Source organism: Polypterus senegalus, chromosome 5 (genome assembly GCF_016835505.1).
Source record: "Polypterus senegalus isolate Bchr_013 chromosome 5, ASM1683550v1, whole genome shotgun sequence".
In the NCBI taxonomy this organism is placed as follows: Eukaryota; Metazoa; Chordata; class Cladistia; order Polypteriformes; family Polypteridae; genus Polypterus; species Polypterus senegalus.
This window is the reverse complement of record NC_053158.1, coordinates 166,251,040-166,277,242: the sequence shown is the minus strand read 5'-3', so window position 1 is coordinate 166,277,242 and position 26,203 is coordinate 166,251,040. Positions and strand designations below refer to the sequence as shown.

The window sequence follows — 26,203 nt, the reverse complement described above, 5'->3', positions numbered from 1 at the left end:
AAGTTAATATCACCAACCATTCCCATTTTATTAAGGTGTATGCATATAAATGGCCCACCCTGTACTTTTATTCTATATAGTCTAAAGATATAAAGTGGAATGCTAATGGTTGAGAAAGGCCTTGTTTTTATTAAAAGAGACACATTACTTTAGCAATTTGAAATGTATTACAAAAATCAAGAAAGTAATTGATCAGAGGCTGCAAAAATGAAATAAAACAAAAGAAAACAAATAGCTCTAATGCAGCAACTTAAATAAATCTAACCAATTTATCACAAAGTCCTTAATACTAACCTTCTGTATATCCACAAGCCTGAGTAAGAGCCTGGCAATGGGTCAAAAGTGCAATTCTTGTCACAGTCACTCCCAGCACACTTCCATCCTTACAGGTTTTGTACTGCAGAAAAATAAATTGCAGGTTTCACCATGCTTACAGATGCATAATGTACTGTATAGCTGATCAAAATCACCCATAAAAATAGCAGTTGATGGCTTTTAGTAACATATTGTTAAGAGTCTTTTGATTTCATAGTCCAGTCTTATAGCAGACAAACTGGTCATTGCTGTTTTATAGTATATGTTCAACTGGTATAAACACCAAAAATAAAGATACAATGACAGGTCTAGTCTAGTAACCTAGTTACAAAAAAACTTATTGGTCTAATATATCTTCAAACCAACCCTAAGCTTATTGTATGGCCTTTGAAATGTAACAATTCCAGATAAATCAATTAGAAACTTACAGAAAGAAGAAAAACAGACACAAACAAGATGCTTTTATCATCATCATTAAAGCAGTAAGGAATATTTTTTTTTTATATTCCACAACACACAAAATTCATTTAATGCACTAAATAATATAATACTGTTTCATCTGAAAGAATAATAGCCATATGTCTTTAAGGTGGATAGAAAGAATGTGGCAAAATGAGTGTGTGTTTCTTCTGCTTCTGTTATATCATTAGTTCTTAATTTAATTTAAGGATTTCAGGTAAAAACAAGAACATTCTTTAGCACATCCTAAAATGTGTAATAAACACATCCTCACAATGAAAGCAACAAGCAGATACAAAATAAACACAAGTATTCAAACCAACCCACACAAGTAATACAACAGGAAAGCTAGTTTACAGTGGATAAGAACACTGTAAAACTATAAAAGGAACAGGTGTTTGTGTCATAGAAAGCAGCCTTTACCAAAAGCACTCAGGTACACATAGAAAAAGGCTAAAGATTAAACTTGCACAAATGTTTGGGAGTATTTCTTCACAAAAATATATGTAGGCGTTATACATAGCAGTTCAAAATTTCACCTTGGGGACCTGAAGATCTTGACTTGGAGGAATTTTATAAATGTTACACAAGTAAATTAAATGACCAGCCTCTTCTTTATGTCATAAGAGAAACACAGTATATCAACCGTGCTGCATAAAGAGCTAGAAAAACCAACACACCATTTATATTCATAAAAAGTATGAGGTTAGATTTTATTACAGATGAATTATAGCAAAACCAAGTAGGAGCAACACTGAGGTATATTAAACACAAGGATCTGTTCTAAAGCACAAAAAAATACAAAGTGCACAGTTATACCAACATAAATAATGTCATATACAATTAGTCAAGGAGGGGAAAAGTGGGAAATACTGGTGCTTCATTATTCCAGCATTCCAAGGTCAACTCCCTCAATCAAATGTTGTCTATATGGAGTTTTCAAATTCTCCTCAAGGACTTTTCTCCAGGTAGTAATGTTTTTCTTGCACATCTATGCTGAACACTACTTCCTGTATCACAATGCCTCCCTGAAGTAACTATCATAAACGTGCTTAAACCAACACAGGAATTTGGGAGCCAGAACCTATTCTAATATGACAGAGCCCACTCTTATACACACTCACAAAACAATTTGGAATCACCAATTAACCTAACCTAACATATCTTGAGGATATAAGATAAAAACTGTAGTAACCAAGAGGATATAAGATAAAAACTGTAGTAACCAAGAGAAAAAAACGCATACAGACATAAGTAGAAAATGCAAACACTACACAGACGCCTTGGAATGACAACCCTGAACATCTGAGCATTAAACAGTGAAGTTAGGTTTTCTAATACTTATTCATTTTTATTTATATTAACAAAATATAAATAGTAATTAAAAACATCCACAAAATAAAATTCACTATATATAAATTTGGGAAAATTCAGTCAATCCATTTCCAATAATAAACAGAATGCAAAATACTAAGCAAACAGACACTGCAGTAGGTATTTAAGTAAAATATTAATCTGCAACTAATTACCAAATCATTTAGTTGAAGTGGAAACCTTAAAAGGAATATTGATGAGATTTTGACACAGCCAATGCACAATGTCCTACTGAAAATTAAAAAGAGAACTCTATTGGGAAATACAATACTCTTCCCCACTCAATGCTGTGTCTTTTTATTATATAAAATTCTAGAACATCAACAGAATAAGTTTCAGAGCTAATAATGAGGAAAAAGATGTTAACATTAACTAATAGAAGACAACTTATACTGGGAAGTGTTAACATCACATAAGTAGGTTGAGAAACTTTTAACTAGGTGTGTTTTGCAAATAACACATTAGAATTTGACTTTGATCATTAGAGTGGATTCAGACAGTACTCAGAGTGCTTCACTTTCTGTCCACTTTATTGTCTTTTTCCCTTTGGTGTTGCTTTTGTTTTAAAGTGTTATCTACTCTATGAAAACCTGTGACTCTGCCCATGAGTTAATTTCCCTTGTTTTTTTTTTTATTATATCTCTTTTCTGTTACAAAACAGGAATTTGTTTAAATTGTTTTGTAGTTTACTTAAATGTTGCAATAACCCAAACCACCAATTGAAAAAATTCCATTTCATCTAGATGGTATCTTTTACCTATAAAAGAGCTACAAAGACTTGTCTCAGATCTGCTTTGTCGTTTCCGCTTCCTTTATTGCCCTCTGTAGTTTCATGGCTATGCTTTGGGAATGCCTTTGTTTCGTTGTGGTTAGGTGTTCAGATCTGTTTAGCCAGTTCCCATTCTGTTTAATCTAATAATTTCTTCATATGTTTTATTCTATTTTTCTGCAAGTAAAGGATTGCAGCATACCAAATACAATAAATCCTCACTATCTGTGCATTCAGTTTCCACAGATTCGCTTATCTGCTATTATGAAAGTGTAACCGTTTGGTGATGCATGTGGTCTATTCACAGATAAGTGCCTTGCTGTGGGATGGGGCTGAGATGTATGTCAAGGGCAAAAGCGGCATTTGGGGGTGGCAAGTGGGGTGACAGCCCCAGGCCCGTACCTAAGGGGGCCCTGCTTTTGAGGTCTGTGTGTCCCATTCGAGATGATTTGTCAAGTTATATTCTGATAAAGCCTGCATGTTATCTTACAAAAATTCAGCTGAATACTGTAATAAGAAAATCCGGTGTATGTTAACATTATTTTTATTCAATTGGCGTGCAAGTTTATACAGTCCACACATACTGGTAACAGCGTTTGACATAACTGGCTCCACGTGGGGTTGGTCAGCCCTAGGGCCCGCACACTCCTAAGGCAACCTCTGTGTCATGGCGTTGTATATGCTGCGGAAAACAAAAAATTCCAAAAGGGCTAATGCACATAAGTGACAGCAACATGTGAAATTGAGCAATAGTAGATCTTTCACGCCCTTAGATGTCTAAGGCTCATGTTGCACTACACTGAATGTATCAAATTGTGGTTGTGGCCTCTGGGGAAGAAAAGCTTCACTATAGAGGAAGTAAAAAGATGCATCATGTTTTTTTGCCTGAACCCATCTAAGCCCCTGTCAGGACTCCCCTAGCCCTGGCATTCAGCCAGAACCTAATGGCATTTTTCCTATAGGATTAATGCTTCATTAGACTCAGGGTTTTCCAAGAACATAACCCTGTGGTCAACATGAATGGACTGTATTATACTTGCTAGGGACACTCGCTCACCAGCATCAACAGGGTATTTACAAAGAATTTAAAAGCAGTAACCTAGTTAAACCCAAACTGAGTATGCCTAATGACTTTATATAAACCGTTTTGGGCATTTACGTAAACATTTTGCTTTAAAAAAAAAAAACAGCATTCTTATTGTTTATAACACTTCTCTTATTGTTGTATTTCATGTGTGCCAATTCTTTTAATTTTCTGGTACCACTTTAGACACCCTTTTTATCAAAATGCTGGCTCCTTAATAAAATACTGTGCCTTTTTCTTAATTGCAACAATGGTGGGAAAAGACTTTTTGAAAATGTATCATGAACACAAAGCTGAGATTCTTATAATCACACTCTATAAACTATTTAACTAGTCTCATATAGACATAAATAACATCAAAATAAATAGTTCAAAAATAGTGACAGTAATAATTAAATGGATGAGTCAAATCAAAGTATGATGGAACCAGAGAATAGAGTCTTGTTAAATTAAAAGAAAATGTTTTACTTTCTATGAACAGACATATTTATACTACTTCACTTAACCCTAAGTAGTATGTCCATCTTTGTAAAGAAGCTACACAAGAAATAAAGTCAATTTGTCAATAGCTACTGCACTTACCTCAATATAGGCAGTGTCATTATTTGCATCCTTGATATGAGGAAACCAATCTCTTGGAGGCTTGGATAAATGCTTAGATTCTGTAACGAACCATAACAGTTTTGGCCAACCTAAGAATAATGAGAATATATAATAATATTAGAATGTAAATAGACATACAAACGAACAATGACTGTGGAGCAGCCTTACAAGAAAATGATGCAATTCTGACATTCATTAAGTGAGTTTACCAGAAATTTCAGATAGTCTTCTGAATTTGGTAGGCAAAAGGTGAATCAATAATTAATGAGCTGTGATCAACAGATCAATTACTTTATGGTATAGACTTAAAATATACACTCAACTTAGCGCATACATATATTAAGAATACAGTAAAATCATAAGACATGGCTTTTAACTGCAATCAGCAGACTTACTGAAGTGAAGCAATACTTAATACAAAGAAAGTTGTTTGATGAATCGGTCAATAGATCAAAAGATATATAGACAGATCAATCTTTATTTGCTTCCAAGGGAAATTTCCCCTTTTTTAATTAACCTGTTTTACAGAAGATAACAATGACTGCTATCATTTCACTAAATCCCAATATATAAAGGGCTTCCTTTGAGGGGTTCATGCTTGAGAATGTAAGCCTGCCTTAAAAAATAACCAACAAAAATAATTCCTTTTATCGCTTTATTTGGAATAAAGAGCTTTGTTTTGACAGAGGCGTTGACTTAAAAGGAACATATTTTTATGGAGTGCATGTCCCTGTTGGATACAGGTTTGAGTAAAAATAAAAACAGAAATTTCCACTTTTAAAGTTATCTCACACAAAAATAAAAACAACAAAGAAGTTTAAAGACACAGGGTTTAGTAATATAGTTTAGTATTGTATAGTAGTATAGAACCGTCTTTTCTATTTTCCAGTGTGGAAATACCACTTATCTTTTTATCCCTGTTGCACTCTGACACAGTCCTTCATTAACTGCATCACTTCAGTGTGATATGTATAAAAATAAGTTAGCTTTACTATTAAAAAACGTCACTTCTAAAACAAGTGTATGTACTTCTTTAATTAATGGAGAGAAATATTAATTGTTACATGTTCGGACATAAAAGGTTTTAGAGATTTATTATCACTCTTGCAGGTTTTTTGGTAATCTATGCATTTTAAGGTGGAAATATTTGTACTGGCAAAATAAGTATCACAAAAACACAAGCTTACAATAGTCAAAACTGTGACATTTATCTTAAATAAGCACATCAAATAGTAAATTTATGGTGAATTTCTCAAAGAATATGTTTGCTAATTACATATAACTAAAGTATTGGGCATACTTGAACATTTGCTGAGCTTTCACCTACCTTTTTCCCCCAATTAAAGCTATGCCTTGTGCTGACCCAATTACAAAATAAAGTGTTTTTTTATTGAAAGAGTACTTCCATTAAATCAATAATAAATCTTTCACTTAAAGAAACAATTTTTCCTCAGTGTTAATCAAAGATGAAAAAGTTGTCTAATATTTGCTTTAAATTTATATTATTTTCAATTGACTTTATTAAAATCTTATTACAGTATGACAATGAAAAATATAGTAATGGAAAAATCTAATAGTATTAATCTACATTAAACAAAAACAAATTCCAGACTTTCAAAAGAATATCAGTCTGTTGCTACTGTGATGGATGGGAAATGGATTGTTGAGCCAGAAAGGCTGCAATATATAATTAAATTTGGAATTATGACACAAAATAGGTATATTGGCAATTTTAATATTTCATTATTGTGTTAAGGAAAAAGGTTAGTAAATTATAAAAGGCAACTGTAAAAACTGGGGAAGCTGATGGACAAAAAGTTTCCACTCAAGTCAATAAAGCAGCAGTTTGCTGTTAAATTAACCTTTGTACTACCTGAGGTATCAATGGTTTATCTCAAAATTACTGCATATATTTATGTTGATTACAAGTGAGAAATACAAATAATGCATATATTAAATAGTTAAAATAGACAAGCATGATTTTTTTTTTTTACTGCAATACTGGAATTTAGTTTCATTAATAAACATGTTCATAATTTCAAACTGTATCTTTATTTACACCTTTGTCCACAACTAACAGAAATACATACAAATACAATACTGATTTTCCATAAAGCTAAATAAAATCACAGTCAGGAAGTGTGACCCACCTTTAAACTGTGGTATTTCCCCAGTTGGACTTTTAGGTAATCCTTTGTGGCAAGCATCACTCGTTAATGCAACTGTGACTCCACAGCTTCCTAAGAGAAAACCAATTTGCTGGCTACCAGCATCCTAAGATAAAGTAAAAAAAGTGTTAAGTGACATATCACTGAAAAGAAAAATGCTAGAAGACCCTGAAAAATAACCTCTTACCTTTCTTGTTAATGGCACTTCAATTGGTACAGGTACAACTTCTGCTAATAAACAACCATAAAATGCCACCATGAAAGCTGCAGGATCATTATTAGGAAACACAAGAGCTACCTAATAAAAGATAAAAAGAAAAAGTAAACATTTCACTTGTGCAGCATGGTGGAATCCCATGAATTTCTGCTGTCTAGCTAAAGTCTGTGTGTTTTCTAGTTTCCCTTCCCACATCCCAAAAGTATGTGAGAGCATTTTTGATTAATTGATGATACAAAATGGTAAGCTTGTCTGTTCAGGGCTGGATTTTTTTTTTTGCCTTTGTGCCTAATGTGACTCAGGCATTGGAAAACAAATAATACATAGAGGAGACAGTTCTGACAAAGGGCCCCTGTGTCCAAAACTAGGCAGTATATAATCCTTAAACTGGGACACAGGAGGTATAAACATGCAAAGACTCTTAAATATTACAAAATGAACAATGACCTTTATTTCTACACCGGGCAGGTACTCTGTATCACCCTAATACATTTGGCATGAAGTAAAGGAGCAGCCTCCACCAGCTTCCATAAAGACTGAAACAGCTCCGTCAGTGAGGATTAAAATGACGGTCACATTAATGAATAGCCATTTTCTGTCACCTCCTTTTACACTGCCTACTAGGCGTATTATACGAATATGAAATTAGATTCTTCCATTTACTCAGTTCATTCTACTTAAACAATAACCTCTGGAATACAGTAGTGTAGAGACCTTGCTTTAACTTGCAGTGAGCAAATCACAATACTTACTGCGTAAAAAGAGATGTTGGTAAATCTAATTTTTGTTAAATCCATTCATTTAAGCTTTAATATATAAGTAATCTAAACTATACCAGGTAATGCATCAAATAGTTGCCTGTAAAACACTGAGAACACATTAATGTTATAGGCACACCTATTTGTTGTGATAATCTCTGTGTTGACTTGAGAGGACATGTTTTAATACAACTTGCAATGTTACTCCAAAGCTAAAACCTCTGGATGGAAGGGCTTCTTGTTTTGGTGCACTTCTCACAGAACCAGACGTAAGCCATTTTTTTTCACAAACTGTATTTTACAGGAGCACCCACAACAGGATACTGTTCTGAAAATGTGTCATGTGTCAGCTTGACACAGCTTGTATAAACATTACAGCTCCACAATTGAATACTGCCTGCATTCTGCATTGCATAAAAAAGTAATGTTATGCTTAAAACTATAAAAGTTACATGGAAGCAGGGTTTACACCCTGGTGTTTGAAAATTAATAAATTGAGAACCGTTGAAATAAAGTGTACTGATCATCCTTTTGTGCATGCAGCTGTTGCATGGTTATGTTTCTGATACTATTCTATATCTGTAAATGTCAGGTAATGATTCAAACATGTTTTATGTAAGGACTGCTACTGAAGAATAAACTTAATACAACTGATAAAAAATGCTAAAAAAACATTTGTATCATCAGCACTAATCTTGGATTTTTTTTTTCTTTTTTAAAATCAGAATATCAAAATCTCTTAAGTTATATTTTCTCCTATTAAGTGCACTGCCAGCTTTAGCTTAGCAAGCTATATAATGAGTACAAAGTATCAAAAAAGTAGTGAACATAAATACAAAAATATGCATATATAACATACAGGGTGGTTTTCCATTCAAATTTCAACTGTACTAGGTCTACTGTGTTCTGCAAAATCACAATGTGTACAATATATTACTTTATCATTAAAACATGAGGAACAAAATTCCATACAAACATTGATACAATTTGCTATTGAGTGAAATTACCTTGTAGGAATAAGCCAAAGAATGCAAGACATCAGCAGGTGCACAATGTTTTTAGCTACAGATGTACATGATTTTACATTTCCACCTAATGGAAAACACTTTGCTTTGACTGCATTCCTAATACTCAGGTGGCACTCACAAAGTATCGACCTTAGTTTTAGAAGGGAACTGTAATTATTGATGATCTGATATTGATCTAATACACCTTTATTTTGTCACAATGGAAGAGAAATTACACTGAAGATTCTCAAAAATTAGTTATACATCTTACAATTGGAATAAAGGGTTTTAATTAAATGTGAAATTAAATTATTGATATTTAGAAAAAAAGAAGGGTGGGAAAAATGCCTTTTATTTTTGCAACAAAGCAAGTTAATATGGAAGTACCAACATCAATTTAAGAATAAAAAAAATATGAATCATTCTTAGCATTAGTGGTAGAAAGCCTTTGGAATATGACAATGAGGTTTATCCATTTTCATGAGTTTTGATGAGTGTGTTTTTCACGGGTGGCAAACAAACAATTTCCCTCTGCTTTTGAGTTTACCAGAGCATATATTTTAGCTTCTTTTGATATTTCATCCATCCATCCATTATCCAACCCGTTGAATCTGAACACAGGGTCATGTGGGTCTGCTAGAGCCAATCCCAGCCAACATAGGGCACAAGGCAGGGACCAATCCTGGGCAGGGTGCCAACCCACCACAGGACACACACAAACACACCCACACACCAAGCATACACTAGGGCCAATTTAGAATTGCCAATCCACCTAACCTGCATGTCTTTAGATTGTGGGAGGAAACCGGAGCGCCTGGAGGAAACCCACGCAGACACGGGGAGAACATGCAAACTCCACGCAGGGAGGACCCAGGAAGCGAACCCGGGTCTCCTAACTGCGTGGCAGCAACGCTACCACTGCGCCACCGTGCTGCCCTTTGATATTTTAGTGACTTTTTATATTGTATTTAGCTTCACCTTCCTGTAATAAACCAATTTAGTGTCAACAGTCAATCTAACCTGGACATCTTTGGGATGTAGAAGAAAGCTGGAGTAAATAACAGAAGCCCTTGCAGAAATAGGGAGAATGTGTAAACACTATACAAACAGGCTGATATTTGACAATGGAGCTACAGAAAAGTAAGACAACAGTATGCGTCACTACACCACTGCACTGTCAAAATCTTCTTATATAATATGCTACCGTGGCTGTCCGTTTGTCTGTCCAGGATTTTAAATCACTTGTAGCTCGCAAACTGTTTTGAACTATTGACCTGAAATTTTGTACACATATACTACGTGATGTCTACTATTCACTTTCAGGGTGATGATTGACCTCCAAGGTTATTTCTCTTTTAATTTTAATTTTATTTTATTATAGAATCAATTCTTGGCAGAGGCCAGCAGGGTGGCCGTGCAGCGCATGCGTACAGGTGCCATTCTCATCCCTACCTCTTCATATCTTAAATCATTCTTGAGGCAGATTGAAGACTTAAGTGCAAGCTTAAGTGAAAAATTAAGGAAAATGTATTAAGTAATTGCAACACAAACACTGACTTAATCAGTTTTAGCGTGAAAAGATGCCGACAAAAGAAGAGAAGAAGTGGGCTGCTAGGATGGAGAAAAGAACACCTGATCAGGAAATAGCAAACGCATCAACCTCTGAGCAAATGAATGCTAAATGTACAGAGAAAGACGATGAAAACTAGGAATGCTCAAGTCATGTGTAACGTGCAGTGCACCATTACTGGTACAATATAAATACCACACTGTACTTTCTAGTCACTGTTAGTGTAAGAATATATAACAAAGCTCCTCACTGGATTATTCAACCTGTAGCTAGATATTCAAGATTGATCACATGTAAGCTTTACTTTGCCACAAGAATAAGATTCTTTAAAGTCAAAGTGAAATTAAAAATAAAAATACAGCAATCAGATGCAAATAGCTCACAAAATGTTCAGGATAAACACAGAAGCTTATCCACTATCTGTACAACAACAATGTTAAAACTTTTGACACTGTAACACTTTCATTCTTTCCCAAAAACAATCATATACTATATGCTTTGTAGATTGAAATGATATGATATCTACACCACTTTATGTCCAATTTCTGCATAAAATGGTACTTTGAGATCACTGTCACTTACGCTTCACTGTTTATAAAGGCAATGACCCTTTAGTACAAATTAATGCTCTATTTTTAGGTAATTCAGGAACACCATACATTTTTAATTACAAGGAAGAGAAGAACAACAACTACTTATGACAGCAGTCAAGTATCAGAGAAATCAAGAGATCACCAATACTCATGGCTATACAGAAGAAGGTATAATATTTAAATCCCTTGGGATTACACAGATCCACATTCTTGGGAAAATAACGTATAAGTCATTGCAATAGTTTTATCATGTCTAGCAAGAATTAATGTGTCATTTTACAAGTTTTTAGAAAATCTATTTAATCCAACCTGTGAAACAATTACTAAATAAATTGTTTTAATTATGGATTCATTTGCACCTCATTACAACTGTGATAACGTCTGCATAAGATGCAAAAGTTTTAAGGCTTTGCATTAGAATATACATTCATCAGTCTAGGCAGATGGCAACAGCAAAAGGCCACACAATACTGTACTGTTCAAGGATGGGTAGACAGGGACTGACCAGTCACATGATCTCCTCTGGTACTCTGAATTAGAAACTGGGTGGAGGATTGGCACTATCTCACCTGATGAGGTCAGGTGAAAGACCATAACCTGTGTAGAAAGTTAACAGTTTCCATTGCTTTCAGTTTCTAATGTGAAAATAACTAAACCAAGTAGTCCCAAGAACATCAAGGGACTATCACTGCAAAGCATTCATAGTTGATGAAAAGTTATTTATGACGTTTGTCATGCTGTGGCATAATCCCATGCAATATGCCTTTTTCTGTATACACTGAATTAACAGGCCTGATACTGTCTATTTAGATCTAGCATATTCTCTCCATGAATTTCCTCCCACCTGCCAAAGATGCACGCATTTACTGGTAATTCTAAATTGGAGTTACCAGAGGAGTGTGGGCAGGTGTGCCCTGTATATAAAGGACTATTAATGGCCGGTTTAACCTTGTACTCAAGGGTGAAAAGCCATACACTTGTTCTCAGTGATTCTGAACTAGATTAAGAGGGTTAGAAAAATGGGCTAGTATGTGATGCAGTGAAAGTACTGCTGCTTCGTAATAAGGAGACCAGGTTTACATCCTGGGTGCTCCCTGTGTTGAGTTTGAATGTTCTTCCCATGTCTGCGTGGCTTTCCTCTGGGTACTCTGGTTTCCTCCTACGGTCCAAAGAGATGTAGATTTGATGGATTAGTGTCATGAAATCAGCCTTAGCGTGTGAGCTGCCCCACGACCCTGGCCCAGATAAGTGGGTTAAGAAGATGGATGGATGGATGAATGGATTTGAAAAGGTGCATATGGAGGGCCCTATGTGTTCGTATTTTCTACATTTTTCCTGTCTGTCACAGTTTCCTCTCACTTCCAAATAACATACAGGCCAGGCTGACTGATAACTCTAAATTGGTATTATAGGAAGGTGTACTGGAATAAGTGTGAACAGTGTGTAATTGGCATCCTATCCATGTTTTGTAACCTCCCCTATCAAGAAGCTGAACCAGAATAAGCAGATTCAGAAAATGAATGACAGAATAAATGATTAATTGTCTTTAATCTTATGACCTACTGGTTCATACATGAGGCTTTACCATTTAAATGCTTTTGTTAAGTTGTAGATGAGTCTAATTTCTGCACAAAAATTAGGCTGCAAAATGAAGCATACTACAAAGATTATAAAACTTTTATCAGTGTGCACAGTTGACAAACGGTCTTGTCTTTAATTAAAAACAAGCTTGCATTTTTATCCTATTTAATACCACATGAAAATAACTTGAGGCTTTCTACTATAAGCAGGTGTTGCTTTCCACCTGAATTTCATTTGGGAAGCCATACAAGAATATAAACAAGGGAAAAAAACAGACACATACGAGCAGGAGTTCATATAGAATATTATTAAAAATAAATATTATTAACATATGGGAAGAGGGGAGGCAGACACAACACTCCATCTTTTCAGAATAAAAAATGAGAAGAAAAAAATCACACTGAAAAGAAACTTGGGTCAGGTGTAAAATGACTTGTCTTTTAAAATGATTAAGATGATAATATAAAATAAAAATAATAATAAAATTATTATATTAAGCCTTTAAAGGAAAGAAAAAGTTAGATAGAAACAAATCAATTATTGCAAATTTTACCATAACAAAATTTAGATGTTGATATTCAACTCCAAAATCATACTTAACGCACAAAAAATGATAAGCCAATAAGTGTAAGTATATTGTCCTAGAATTGAATGCAGACAGAATTCACTTCAAATTACTGGTGAAGGCATCGGCACAATGAGTCTTATGTAGGAAGCTTTTATCAGTAGCCTTGCTGTAACAGAAGACACATCTCCAAATTAATTAAAGTTTAGACGTTTTGTGAATGATGCATTCTTTGATTTATATTTCTGCTACTTTTGCATTGCAGTTTTTTCTTGACCTCTGATATTCTACTTAAGATGAGAATCAGTACATCTAAATCAGAATTAGTGATTTCTCTCTGCAACCAAAAAGTGTCTTAGATCCTGAATGTGGGAGCAGAGTAACTACCCGAAACAGAGGAAATTAACTTCTTAGGATCTTCTTCACTACTGAGGGCAAAGGCGATCACATGGCTGAACAAAGCTTTGGAACAGCAACAATAGCCTGCAAGTATTGTTGAAACCACATCTTAAGAGCTAAGTGTTTAAAATTAAGTTTTTGATGCATACCTTACTAATTGTAAGCTTTGAGTAGTGACTAAGCGAATGTGCTCAAAAATTAAACACTGTCATAATTCACCATATATTTGTAATCTGGGATGGATATGCAGTGAAGCCACTGCTGAAGCTGGTGACAAAGAAAAGCCAGAAATTATGCTGCCTAGATGCCTTCTGTTAAAGGTACAACAGCCATGACTTACCAGAAGATTGCCCAAGGTAGACTTGAAAGAGGTGTAGGGCCTCATTTTGACTGAGTAAAATGATCAGCAGTCTTTTATTGTTATGGACTAGAAGAAGTCAGCAGATGTTGACTGGGCTCCAATTTAGGATAAAATCTGTGTGATGGCCTGGGGAATACTTGAAGGTTCTATTTTTTTTTTTATCCCTGTTTTGCATGGGAGCTCCTGGAAATATAGCAGGAGACATGCTGGAAAACAGGAATTCTTATTGACCCTACTTAATTTAACTGAGGCCATCATTTGGACTAAAGGTACCAAGACTAGAATGAAAGTCATTCAATTTAATTTCAGCTACTGCACTTGCAAAAAATTCCAGACTTTTTTTCTGAAAAAACATTAGTGAAAAATGCAATTGATAAAAATTAGTACTGTGCAATTATTTTTTAGACATTCTACACTGATTTGCCAATATTTAGCTGAGGTAACAGTCTGCAAAACCCATGAAACAAAACACAAACATTTCTTTTGCTTTTAAATGTGCGGTATGGGTTTTACTTGTAGAAGTTGTCCGTAGATTATTTTTTTTAAATATAAAGTAAAAGCCACCTCTCAAATCACTTATTGATACTATTTTGAAACAAAATAGGTCATTGCAGTGACAACAATTTTCATAAGCACTGCTTCAAATGCAGTTATTTTCTGACTGGGATAGAAAAAGTACATGTACTTGTCTTGTTGTTACAAACAAATTCCATTGCATATTGACTGTGAGATAATAAATATTCTAACAGAAACTACAGAGACATAACAACACAAATTGCTCTCTAATAAGGTGTTGAAGGTAACATAATTATTAAAATAAAATATAAATGAACAGGATCAAAATATCTAATCAACTTACTCGATCTCCTGGCCTAACCATTGGTTCCTGCTTTGTTCCCAGTTTATGTAAAATATTATAGGCCACTTTCATACTTCTGGTCCACAGCTTTCCTGTTTAAGAAAAAAACAAGAAACACACCAAAGTTGTAAAACAAAACAATTCCTTATTAATTTTTTGACAATGTAGCTACAGGTTGATAACCTAAAGAAATCTAATCTTTGCAATTGTAATTTCTAAGTATCTTCACAAACAGATGATGCTATATATTACACAATACATCACTGCACAAGAAATTTCTTCACGGATGGACATTTAGGCTTCATGTTCTTTTATGCTCTGGCCTTAAACAGAAGCATATGGTCTCATGGCTTAGCATAGAATATTACTATTTATAATTTTAATAATGAAAAATATCTAGAAGCCGTCTCTATCAGGTCAGGGAGAATGCACTGGTACAGTGTGCTGCTATATCCACCACAAGATGAAACAGCTTGGGATCATTGTTGGCAACCCCACAGATAGACATGTGTTCTAGTTCCAGCCCCTGGAAATGACCCTCTATCTGCCGCAGCCAGATGTTACATGGGCATCCCTTGGCCTGGTCCAGTCACTCAGGTCCTCAACAATGAGGATCCTGCAAGCCGGATCACCCACGGGGAAACGCACCACATGGCTGTAGTGTCGTAACTGACACTCCCTCACAATGCAGGTAATGTGCCTTATTTGGGACTCCTTGAACAACCACTCTTTTGACACAAAGTCAAACCAGCGGTACCCAAGGATTTTCTGGAGAGACACAGTACCAAAGGAGTCCAATCTCCGTCTCAGGTCACTGGATAGCATCCATGTCTCACAACCATATAGCAAGACAGAAAACACCAGAACTCCAAAGACTTGGACCTTCGTCCTTTAGCAAAGATATCGGTCTCATGACACCAAAAATGCTCTCCCAATTCGCCTGCTGACTTAATAGGAAGAGTCACCAGAGACATGAATGTCACTGCTGAGTAAAGTAAACTTGGACAAGGTCAAAACTCTCTCCACAGACGGACACAAAAATTTAACAAGTGGAAAAAGTAATTTGAGACTTCTGATAAAAATTTACATCAGGTTAAAAATGCAATTAAAAACCCTCTTTTCATTACAAGTTTCTACATTAAATGTAGTAATTCGCATGTATGACAAAAAACGTTACCAAACTAACAACTAAAATACTGCTACTTAATAAATGCATGCATTATAAATGAGGCATTAAAAATAAATAATTTAATAAGTATGAAAGTTTTCAGTTTGAAGAATGGAATAAGGATGGTATTTCACAAGATTTTAACCAAACAAAAATATGTAAATCTTAACTTGACAAAATGTGGAGGTACTTGTATTGCAATTAACGGAGCACGTTTTATGACATTTGGGAATGCACACACGTTTCAAAGGGAAAAAAAATAAGGTGTATCATCCCAGGTAGAAATAAACTACTAGAAGGAGATATTGCTGGGAAGAGGTCACAGTAAAGTGTAATGCTAACACTGATAATGAAGTAGATTTTGGAGTCAGAGGGGAAAAAAAAAACGTAAAAAAGATAAAAATTACATAAACTGGGAATCAGTGTTTTTACTGAATCAATTCAGAATGCCAAGGGCAGGCAGAAATACATTAGATAGAAAAATGTAAGAATACTAGCAGAGAATGTGTTTTAACTTTACTTTATATTCTCAGAATGACATTAGCACTTTAGTTGAAGGAACAACTGGAATGTAACTGCAATTAAAAGGAGAATGTCGTAAGCCTTGCACTGGCACAGATGGAAACAGAATGCAGGTGAGCAAGACTAAGTGAATGGCACTGGTTCATCTTGTATTATTGATATATTTTTATTTTCTTTTTGGAAGTTATTCACTCATAAAATATTAATAAAATGCAAAAGTTCTATGACAACTAAAGAGGGTCATAAAAAGAAAGATTAAAAACGCGCACACACACACAAACCTTCTTTTGAAAAAGCACTGCACACTGCACACAGCGGTGCAACAAATGTTGTCTTACCACTTCTCCAGGTGCATGATCCATGAGCCTGCTGCATAGTGTTCAGCATCAAGTTAGAGTGTAAAAGTCAATGAAAAACAAATTACATTATTTTTTACATTTTATTTCATACAACTCAATAATGCTATATTGAGAATTTTGGTCTGATAAACATCCCCTTGTCTACATTTCTCTAGTAAAAAATGGAATATTGGTGTGATCTCTCTTATGAAGACAGAGCAAACCTCAGAGGGATGCCCAAAAGTTTTACAGGGCACTGTATATAGTGTATTATACTGTATATATATATATATATATATATATATATATATATATATATATATATATTGTGGTGTGGTTTAACAGTACTAGAACAGACCAGAAAACTCAATTTTTTTAAATTTTTAAAAGTACGGTACCAACTGTCTGGTATTGTTGGTACCATAAGTAAACGGTAGTTTTCAAAGACTTTGTGCTCAGCTTTTTGTTCTTCCACTCTCTGGCGCACAGGAGAATCCGCAGGGAACAATACCTAATGATGAATTCAGTCAGAAACTTTCTAAAGAGGAAGTAAACAGCAACTGTAATGCAAAAAATAGTGACTAGTGTCTGGTAGATTGAAGAGAAGAGAGCATGACCGTGGACACCCTGCCTGTGCTGCACCACAGGGGGACAGTATAATAATAGCTATGTCAAGTGTGTGTTTGTTATTTTATGAATGTTTTCTTTTGGCCAATAAAATTGTGGAAGCACAACTACAGACTTAGGCTTCAGGAAGGACAGTTTGTCATTGTTAAATAAAATTACCTGCTGTTGGGTTTAAGTGCTAATTGGTGTGTGCATCAATACGTCCATCTTTATGTTTGTTACAATTAAAATAATGAAAATGTTTTTGACTACAGTGGTTCTGCTGTGTTTAAATGCCACATATCATTACATATCATTAATTCTACCCGAGTCTGGGTTTGGCAGGTCACTGGACATATCTTTATTAATAAGCTTGGTAGTTAGAGATGGTAAGAAGTTGGGCAGGGAGCATCAGAATAAGAAGCCTTTTTGTTGTGTTCACCTCAATGCTAAATTCACCTTACATGATTTGCCCTGTTGATGACACCAGTGGCATTTTTACTACTCCCTCTTCCACTGATGATGTAACCAAAATGTTATCTTTGGTATAGATTGGTAGGGGCTCGTTGTGCCAATTGCTTGCCAGTGTGTTTTGAGCACTGCTTAGATGTTTTCTTTTGTCATCATGACAGCGTTCTTTATTGTATACAAGCTAACTTACCTGTCACTTTCCTGTGAAGTCACACAATTCGACAGGCTAGTTTCTTACTGTTTAATTTAGCCTAAAAATGCACAAAACATTTATTTCTATTTTCAGTTATGAAAAATATATATCTTGGTGGCTAGCTTTGTTGCAGTCTGATGAGGAGGGCCTTTGGATTAGAGCATATAGTATATTTTAAATATACATACACACAGCATATTCAGTTCCCTTGAAAGTCAACATAATTTTCTGAATGAATTTTATCCATTCACCATTTTTAATGTGAACTCTTACCAACATAGAACTTTTTGGTCATACTCATATTTTCATGTTTAAATCCAAGCAAATGAAACTTCCACTACAATTTTGCAACTTTTCGAAGTTTGGTGTTTCATAGAACCCTCAACCACCCACAGTCGATCAAGTGATAGTGCTTGATCGTTCATCATTTGTCCTAACTTCATGGTGCTTTACATGGAGACTAACATCACTCCCAAACACACACCAATCCCAGTCATTGATCATGTTTTCTTGCTTGGGGGAGCTCAATGCTTAATGGAGGGCCAGACCCAAAACCTCTTTCTCCCGCAGCTCAGAACGAATAAATCCAGCTGGAATCTGCACATGTGTTGTTCAAATTTGCTCAGTGATTAAACAAATGTACAGTTGTGTCCATGCTCAAAAGTTTTGGATTATGCCGCATTTCGGATTTTGGATACTCAACCTGCAATGGCCACAGGCTGCTCAGTGAAATATTATACAGTACTTTACACAGTTTAAACAATTTAAGGAGTCACTTACTTCATATATAAAAAATGTTTTTCTGTGTATGAAGTCTATAATCAAAACGTTTCACAATCTAAAGAATGTATATTATTCACCACACCTACTAAACCAGTATGAAGTTAATTCAAGCAATTCCTACCATAAGTTAGGATATACAGTGGTTTTCCATTTGTATCCATTGTTGTTAAACACGGCGCTTTAGGAGAAATGGTACCCCATCTTTGTAAGGCAGCTTCTAAGGAAGGTGGCCAGTTTGTAACTACTCCTAGTTGCTCCCCCCTCAAGGGCAGCATTTGTGCTCCTTCAGATTTAGGCTGGTTCGGGTCAGGCTGTTGCACTGCAGGCAAGAAAAACACAAAGTATGAGAAAGTCGCATTATGAATACAAGAGTACTAACTTAATTAAGATTTTCATATATCAAACATAAAATGACAAATTTTTACAGTACTGGTACACACATTATTTTTTTTTTTACAAAGGCAACCATTGTCTTATAACATTATGATTCTACTTTCTTTCATAATCCAAATTGATTTTACATTTGTGTGCTGACATAATGCCATAACTCAAAATACTTAATAAGAATTTCTTATAAAGTTCATTCATGATTTTCTTAATCATCATAGGCTAATATGTAAGAATCAGAGCAAATCCTTAAGCACCAGGCACAAGGTAGGAATCAAACCTGGATAGAGGCCCAGCGTTTACACACACACATACACCCACAATCACTTTTGCAAAGCTAATTGTAATTAACTTAGTCAACCTAACTATGACTGTAAGACTGCGGTCTGTGTGGAAAAAGAGGTTCCCACAAAACCCTTATTAGCTTGGGAAGTACTTGAAAGCTCAACACAGAATGCCACCTGTCCAGGAATTTAATCAAGTATTATGGAACATCTGTACCATCCCATTTTCTTTCTCATGTCAGCACTCACATTCATACCTGGTCAGTTTAGAGATGCCAATTAACCTGCATCTTTAAAATATAGATGTAAACTAGAATACCTGGAAGAAAGAGAGAAAATATGGACAGTGCATGACAAAGTGTTCAGACCGAGTATTAAACTTTGCCCCTAGTCAGTCTTGGAAGTAATATTAACCACTTTGATATCTCTCCTAAAACAATGAGGTACACCTGTAATTGTAATCACCATGACAAGATATATTACAAAAGGAATAAAAGGGAAACTAAACATCTTGAACAAATACAGCTAGCTATGCTGTATATAAGAACCTAATCAATGTTTTCTACATTCTGAATATAGCACTAGCATAGAATTATTTCACCTAAATAACGACATGTATTTAGAAAGTCGCTTTGTGTAAGTTATGGGAAAATGCATTCAAATTTGAATCTGGAAAGCACATCTTTACACTAATGATTGCAAAAATCAAATTATCAAGTAGAATCAGAAACCACTTTTTAAAAAGGTATCTAGGAAAATATTAGGACAACATAACTATAAGTAAAAATGGACTGAACGGCCTTTGTCAAACAGCTAATTTTCTTGATACATTTAAACAACTTCGAAAGTTGTTTTTTACTCTAAGAAATGCTTGTGGGTGAAAGGAAGCCACATTTTTTAATCTGGCAATTATTTAAATATTTTAGAAAAACGGCATTAAATCTGTATGAAATGTCTGTGGGTCCAAGTGGCATGAAGTAAACAGATGAATGTCATCTGGATGTGGTGCCCCAGAAGACACATTGCTTAGCATCATAAACCCACACAAATACCTATACTAACAATCTGTTTGGTGCCATTTTAATAATACATGATTATTGTATAACCACCTTACCTAGAAATGTCTGTTTCTCTTACCTGAAATAACCTTAACTCAAAACTTGGAAGGGATGCAGTATGAGAAATGTAAAGGAGTACAAATACAGGAACAGAGAGAAAACTAATACAAAGGATGTGAAGATCTGCACAAATGAACATTTTAAAGTGTTGGCCCTTTGATGGCACAAAAAACACTTACTTACAATGGTCTCATGCCCTGCTTGACAACATTCTGGTTTGGTAGCCCAGACATTTTATAAACCTAACACTGATGCAATAAAATGGAATTGATTTATTTAGATTAAAATCTAGAAAACAGGCCAAAATAAAGATTTTTTGAATTAAAAATGATCAACAGTAGTTCTCAAAGAGGAAATATTAACACACTGAAATATACTTTGAGGTGCAGCACTGTAATTATAATCACTAACCATGACAAGCTGCATGATGATTGGTACATTCAAGTAAGAATGCAGCAATCTGCATAGAGAAGAATGAACCTATCAAGTCAAGTTGGGGAGCATGAACTGGTACAGTGCGTTGCCGCACCCACTACAGAACGAAGCAACTCGGGATCCCGGTTTGCAACCCCCCAGGCAGATGCACGGTCCAGTCCCACCCTCCGGAAATGACCCTCTATCTGCCACAGCCAGAATGTTATGTGGGCGACCCCTTGGCCTGGTCCAGCCACTCGGGTCCCCAACAATGAGGATCTTATGAGCCGGATCACCCTCGGGGAAACGCGCCACATGGCCGTAGTGCCATAACTGACACTCCCTCACAATGCAAGTAATGTGCCTCATTCGGGACTCCATAAGCAACTGCTCATTCGACACAAAGTCAAACCAATGGTACCCAAGGATTCTCCAAAGAGACATAGTACCAAAGGAGTCCAGTCTTCGACTCAGGTCACTGGATAGCGTCCATGTCTCACAACCATATAGCAAGACAAGAAGCACCAGGGCGCTAAAGACTTGGACCTTCATCCTTTTGCATAGATATCGGGAGCGCCACACACCCCTTTCCAGCGACCTCATGACCCCCCATGCTCTCCCAATCCGTCTACTGACTTCATAGGAAGAGTCACCAGAGACATGAATGTCACTGACAAGGTAAGTAAACCTCAACAACAAGGTCAACACTCTCTCTGCAAACAGACACATTGCTAATGGCCGTGCCCAAGAGGTCATTAAAGGCCTGGATCTTGGTTTTTATCCAGGACACTCTCAAGCCCAGACACTCGGACTCCTCGCTCAGTCTCTCGAGCCATGATCAGAGCCTCCATTGACTCCGCGAAGATCACAGCATCATCAGCAAAGTCAAGATCCGTGAACCTTTCTTCACCAACAGATACCCCAGAGCTGCTGGACCCCACGACCTTACCCAACACCCAATCCATACAAGCACTGAACAGAGTAGGAGCAAAAAGACACCCCTGACGAACCCCAGAACCAACTGGGAAGAACGCTGAGGTCCTGCCTCCACTCTGCACAGTACTCACAGTACCAGTGTACAGGCCGGCCATGATATCCAGCAACCTTGAGGGGATCCCGCGAAGTCTCAGGATGTCCCACAGGGCAGCTCGATCAACTGAGTTGATTGAATGAATGAACCTATAAATGAAAAAAAGTGTATAATTCCACTTTATATCATGCAAAACTGTGGAAGCTCTACTGCACTTAAATGCAGAACATTTCTTTGGCTGACTAGAGATTTGCTTTGCAAACAAGACTATAAGCAGTTACAATTAGGGAACTTCAGACTGATTGTTCCATACTGAGGCTATATCCACACTACAGCATTTTCTTTTACAAAGTTTAAATGAAAGGAATCTCTGCCCACACCGAGTTTTCACAACATTTTCAAAGGGATCCATGTCCATACTAGTGATGTGCAAAATAAATTTTTTTAGTGATTTGATTCACTTCGTTCAGTTCACCAAAATGATTTGAATCTTTGAATCACTGATTCTTTCACATTAAAAACAACAACACGCTTTATTCTAGTTTAAAATCTAGAATAATATCATAACTGTGTAACAACTTTATCTGCCAAATAATGTAAACAATATTAAAATTAAGCAACAAAATAAGTACAGGCAGTCTCAGGGTTACGTATGAGATAGGGACAGTAGGTTTGTACTTAAGTTGAATTTGTATGTAAGTCAGAACAGGTAGATTATTTTAATAAATGCTATTGTTGACCGACTGTAACCAAGTGCTCTGCCAATGAATGATGGAGTTTCACCTCTCCCTGACCATTTTATTATTTCTACTTTATTTTCAATGGTGATGTTTTTTCTCTTCATTACTGTATCACCAGCACTTGCATCAGATTTGTGTTTCAGAGACATTCTTGAAGGGTGAAGACAAAAGGTTAAGATGAGCTCTTCTGCACAGCACGTTATCACAGCAGGAAGGCACCTGTCGTCACAACATCTGATGTACTGACAAGAGACAACTTTCTGCTATGTGCATAAAAGTACAAGCAGGCTTGCTATTCAGAATAAATGGGGGCGGCGAGGGGTGGTTCATCACCTGCCCACTACACAGTGACCTCCACTACAGTATGCTGCCTGCAGCATCCGCACACCGAGAATGAACATGGTGCAGCCAAAAACGGGTAGCCCCCATTCAACAGGCAGCCATCCGAGGCACACTACAATGCTACCCCCCACTGCCCCGTTCACCCTCAATGGCCTCCGTTCAGCCACAACCGGGTCACCGCTTGCGGCATCACCAGCCACCCAGCGAGAACGAACGGGGCAGCCGTATGTGGTGGGCGGGCAGCGAACGACCCCATCAAGCCTCCATCCTGCACACAAGCGATAGCTGTGGCCCCGGTGACTATGGACTACGGGTCACTGCTTGCCGGGAGCTGACTGAGGGACACTACACTGTGCGAGCAGCAAATTCGCCTCCCTCCAGCTCTGTCCAGCCACTGCTTGCAGCGTCCCCAGGCCAAAGATGATGGAATGGCAGTTACTGAGGCGCATGCGTTGCAGCTGCGGCCCTGTTCGTAAGTCGTAGGTCGGATGTCTGTAACTTGGGGACTATCTGTAATTTACACATAATAATAATCCTCATTATCGAATTCTGATAATAAATAAAATTTCATCAATAAACAGAACAAAACAATTGTACAATAAGAACGTTAGAATAGTGCACACATCACGATAAACTTTATGAAGTAACATCCCTCATTGATGAGTTGAACTGAAATTCAATGTACTGCAAGTCTTTTTTGTTTGCAGTTTGTTCCTCTGTTTAGTGCACAAACTGATTCTTTCAGTGAACTAGGTCAGTGTACTGTACTGCGAGTCCCTTGTCTGCAGTTCGTGAATGAACTTGTAAAAGTTCTCCAGATCAGTAGGGAGCATACTGGTTCATTTAGTCAGTGTACATGCTGTGACAGTCATAGTCACTCAGTCAGAGTGGACCAATCAATGGGTGGTGCCTGGTGTCATATGCCAAGCCAGTCATGGGCTAGTTGTCGTTATGACTGTTTTGCTGAAAGAGTTTACTAATGGGCTATTTCCCAAAGACAGCAGTCATTTAAGTGAAGTTAAGATGACAGATCCAGACTTTTGCAGAATGCAATATAAAACGTAGCACGCACTGTGCATGCCTCAAAAGATTTATTTTTTAATGTCATTGTCCAAGTATGTTCATTCAGAGATCAAGACAAGTATAAAAGAACTAGATTGTTAGTTCATTGCACATTAGTCCATACTGAAATGCCTGAAAGAGCACATGACACAGGCTTTCACCTACACTTGGCATGCAGATATAGGTAGTGTGCTCCGTAACAGGACTGTATAGTGAAAAATTCAGAGCTCTGCGCAAATCATAATCCTGTGCGCTTTGTGCGCTTTCAAAAATACCAGTGCATGCAGGACCCTGATAACACATTTGCAGCACAGACAGAGAAATAAATTCTTTAAGGAGTCGCGGTCTTGTCATTAAATGAAAACACTGCAAATTTTAAAGCAACGCTGAAAACAGACAAGAGTTTAACTCTACGTTCATTCTTGATTATAAGCAGTCCACCGCAATTGGAGCGCATCTTGCACCCAAAAAAGTTTGTAAAACTAACTCAACACAGGTAGACATACATTCATAAGTGCATATCTTTGCTTTACTGTACAGTGCTTCCATGTCACTCTGTCTTACTTCGTTAAGCGCCTTGTTAGTTAATCTACTGCTGCATGCACTCCTCCTTACTGAGCAGATTAAGTTTAAGTAATAAATGTTGATTATAGGCTATGAACCGAGTTATTTATTTCATGGGGCTTTACATTTTTCACTACAATGGTAATGCTGCCAGCCATGGGATTTATCACAAAACTGTAGCAACTGATAAATAATTGCCATTATGCATGTATACAGCAGTCAGACTTTACAAAATGCAATTTGGGTGCGCAGATGTAAGCAACACATTAAGCACCATGGAAAGCAACTCTTTCAATGTCAGCTATGTTGGAGAATCCTTTACTTCTTTATTAACCTAGCATCAGTCTGTTTACTTCACAAGCTTCTCTGTTAGTTTGTCCTCTTTAGATCCTTAGATCCTTCCTTATATACATCTTGGCTGTCATTCTTCTCAGATTGAATGCTTAATAAGTTGTGAGATGGGAGTTGAGGAAAACTTATTACATTTTCATGGCATGGAAACAAAAGCCCTCGATTATGCTTCAATGGCATTGTTTAACATAGTGCCACAATAATGTTAACAGTGGCTGACATATCACTCTGCACAGAATTAACACTTGGATGAACTTTCGTAATTTACTACACAATCATATTGTAGAGGTACATGATTACATTAAAATTGCAACCCATCACAAACATTCTCCATCCGTGGTTTAAGAAACATCCCTCTAGTGCATCGAAAGAAGCAGGGATGAGAGGGCTTGCGAATCAGAGCCTGCCGCACGTTGAAGAGTGGAAGAATAAAGAGCACAAGGCCCTTTAAAACTACTGTTTGGGTCTCGTCCGATGCGAGAGATGGACGTCTGAAGTGGAGCTCTGCTAGCAGTGGTGTTATTTTTCATATTATCTGCTTATTATCCTGAGATATCCTGTATTTTTTCAACCCGAGAGGGACTGCTACAGTATATGTAAGCACATATAATAAAAATGGCCAACGAGAAGGGGGGTTCGAAAGAATCGAAAACTAAAGCTACATCCAAGCTGCGATCAGCAAGCCCCAGTTCAAGATACGGCCTTTCAGAGACAGACCTGGATCAGATGGGCGAAAGCACAGACTCCTCGGGACCACGGTCCGCTACATCGTCGCCGGCTGACAGCGAAAAGGGGAGCAAAGGTGCGATTGGAGAAGATCACCTGAAACTGGAAAGGACCTTGAAGTCCGCGGCTTCAATTACGCGAGCCTGGAGCAGCGGGGACACCGGCTACAGCAAAGTCTGCTGCTTCATCTACGGTACACGAAACCACAATTGAACTATCTGAACTGAAGGTGTTGCTCGCTGAGCTCACGCAAGATATAAAGAAAAGCGAGAAGGCTAATGAGAAAGCAACGGCAAAGACACATGAGAGACTGAAACAGGAGATGAAACAGGCCAATGAATGGCTGCGACAGGAATTCCAACAGGCAAATGAAAGGCTGTGACAAGAATTCCAACAGGCAAATGAAAGGCTGCATCAAGAGG

At 36.8% G+C, this 26,203-nt stretch overlaps 1 protein-coding gene across 12 annotated transcripts in view; it reads right to left on the bottom strand.

Annotated features, from left to right (window-relative positions):
* The window catches only part of dip2ca (disco-interacting protein 2 homolog Ca), a 537,137-nt gene that overhangs the window by 113,831 nt on the left and 397,103 nt on the right, over positions 1–26,203 (bottom strand). For all 12 annotated transcript variants that reach the window (XM_039753594.1, XM_039753583.1, XM_039753587.1 and 9 more), the window contains 6 exons: positions 18,885–19,082; positions 14,683–14,774; positions 6,960–7,070; positions 6,755–6,878; positions 4,584–4,693; positions 295–397 (listed from right to left, as the gene is read on the bottom strand). In XM_039753594.1, coding sequence (XP_039609528.1) covers positions 295–397; positions 4,584–4,693; positions 6,755–6,878; positions 6,960–7,070; positions 14,683–14,774; positions 18,885–19,082 — 738 coding nt within the window. The remainder of the gene's footprint in view (positions 1–294; positions 398–4,583; positions 4,694–6,754; positions 6,879–6,959; positions 7,071–14,682; positions 14,775–18,884; positions 19,083–26,203) is intronic.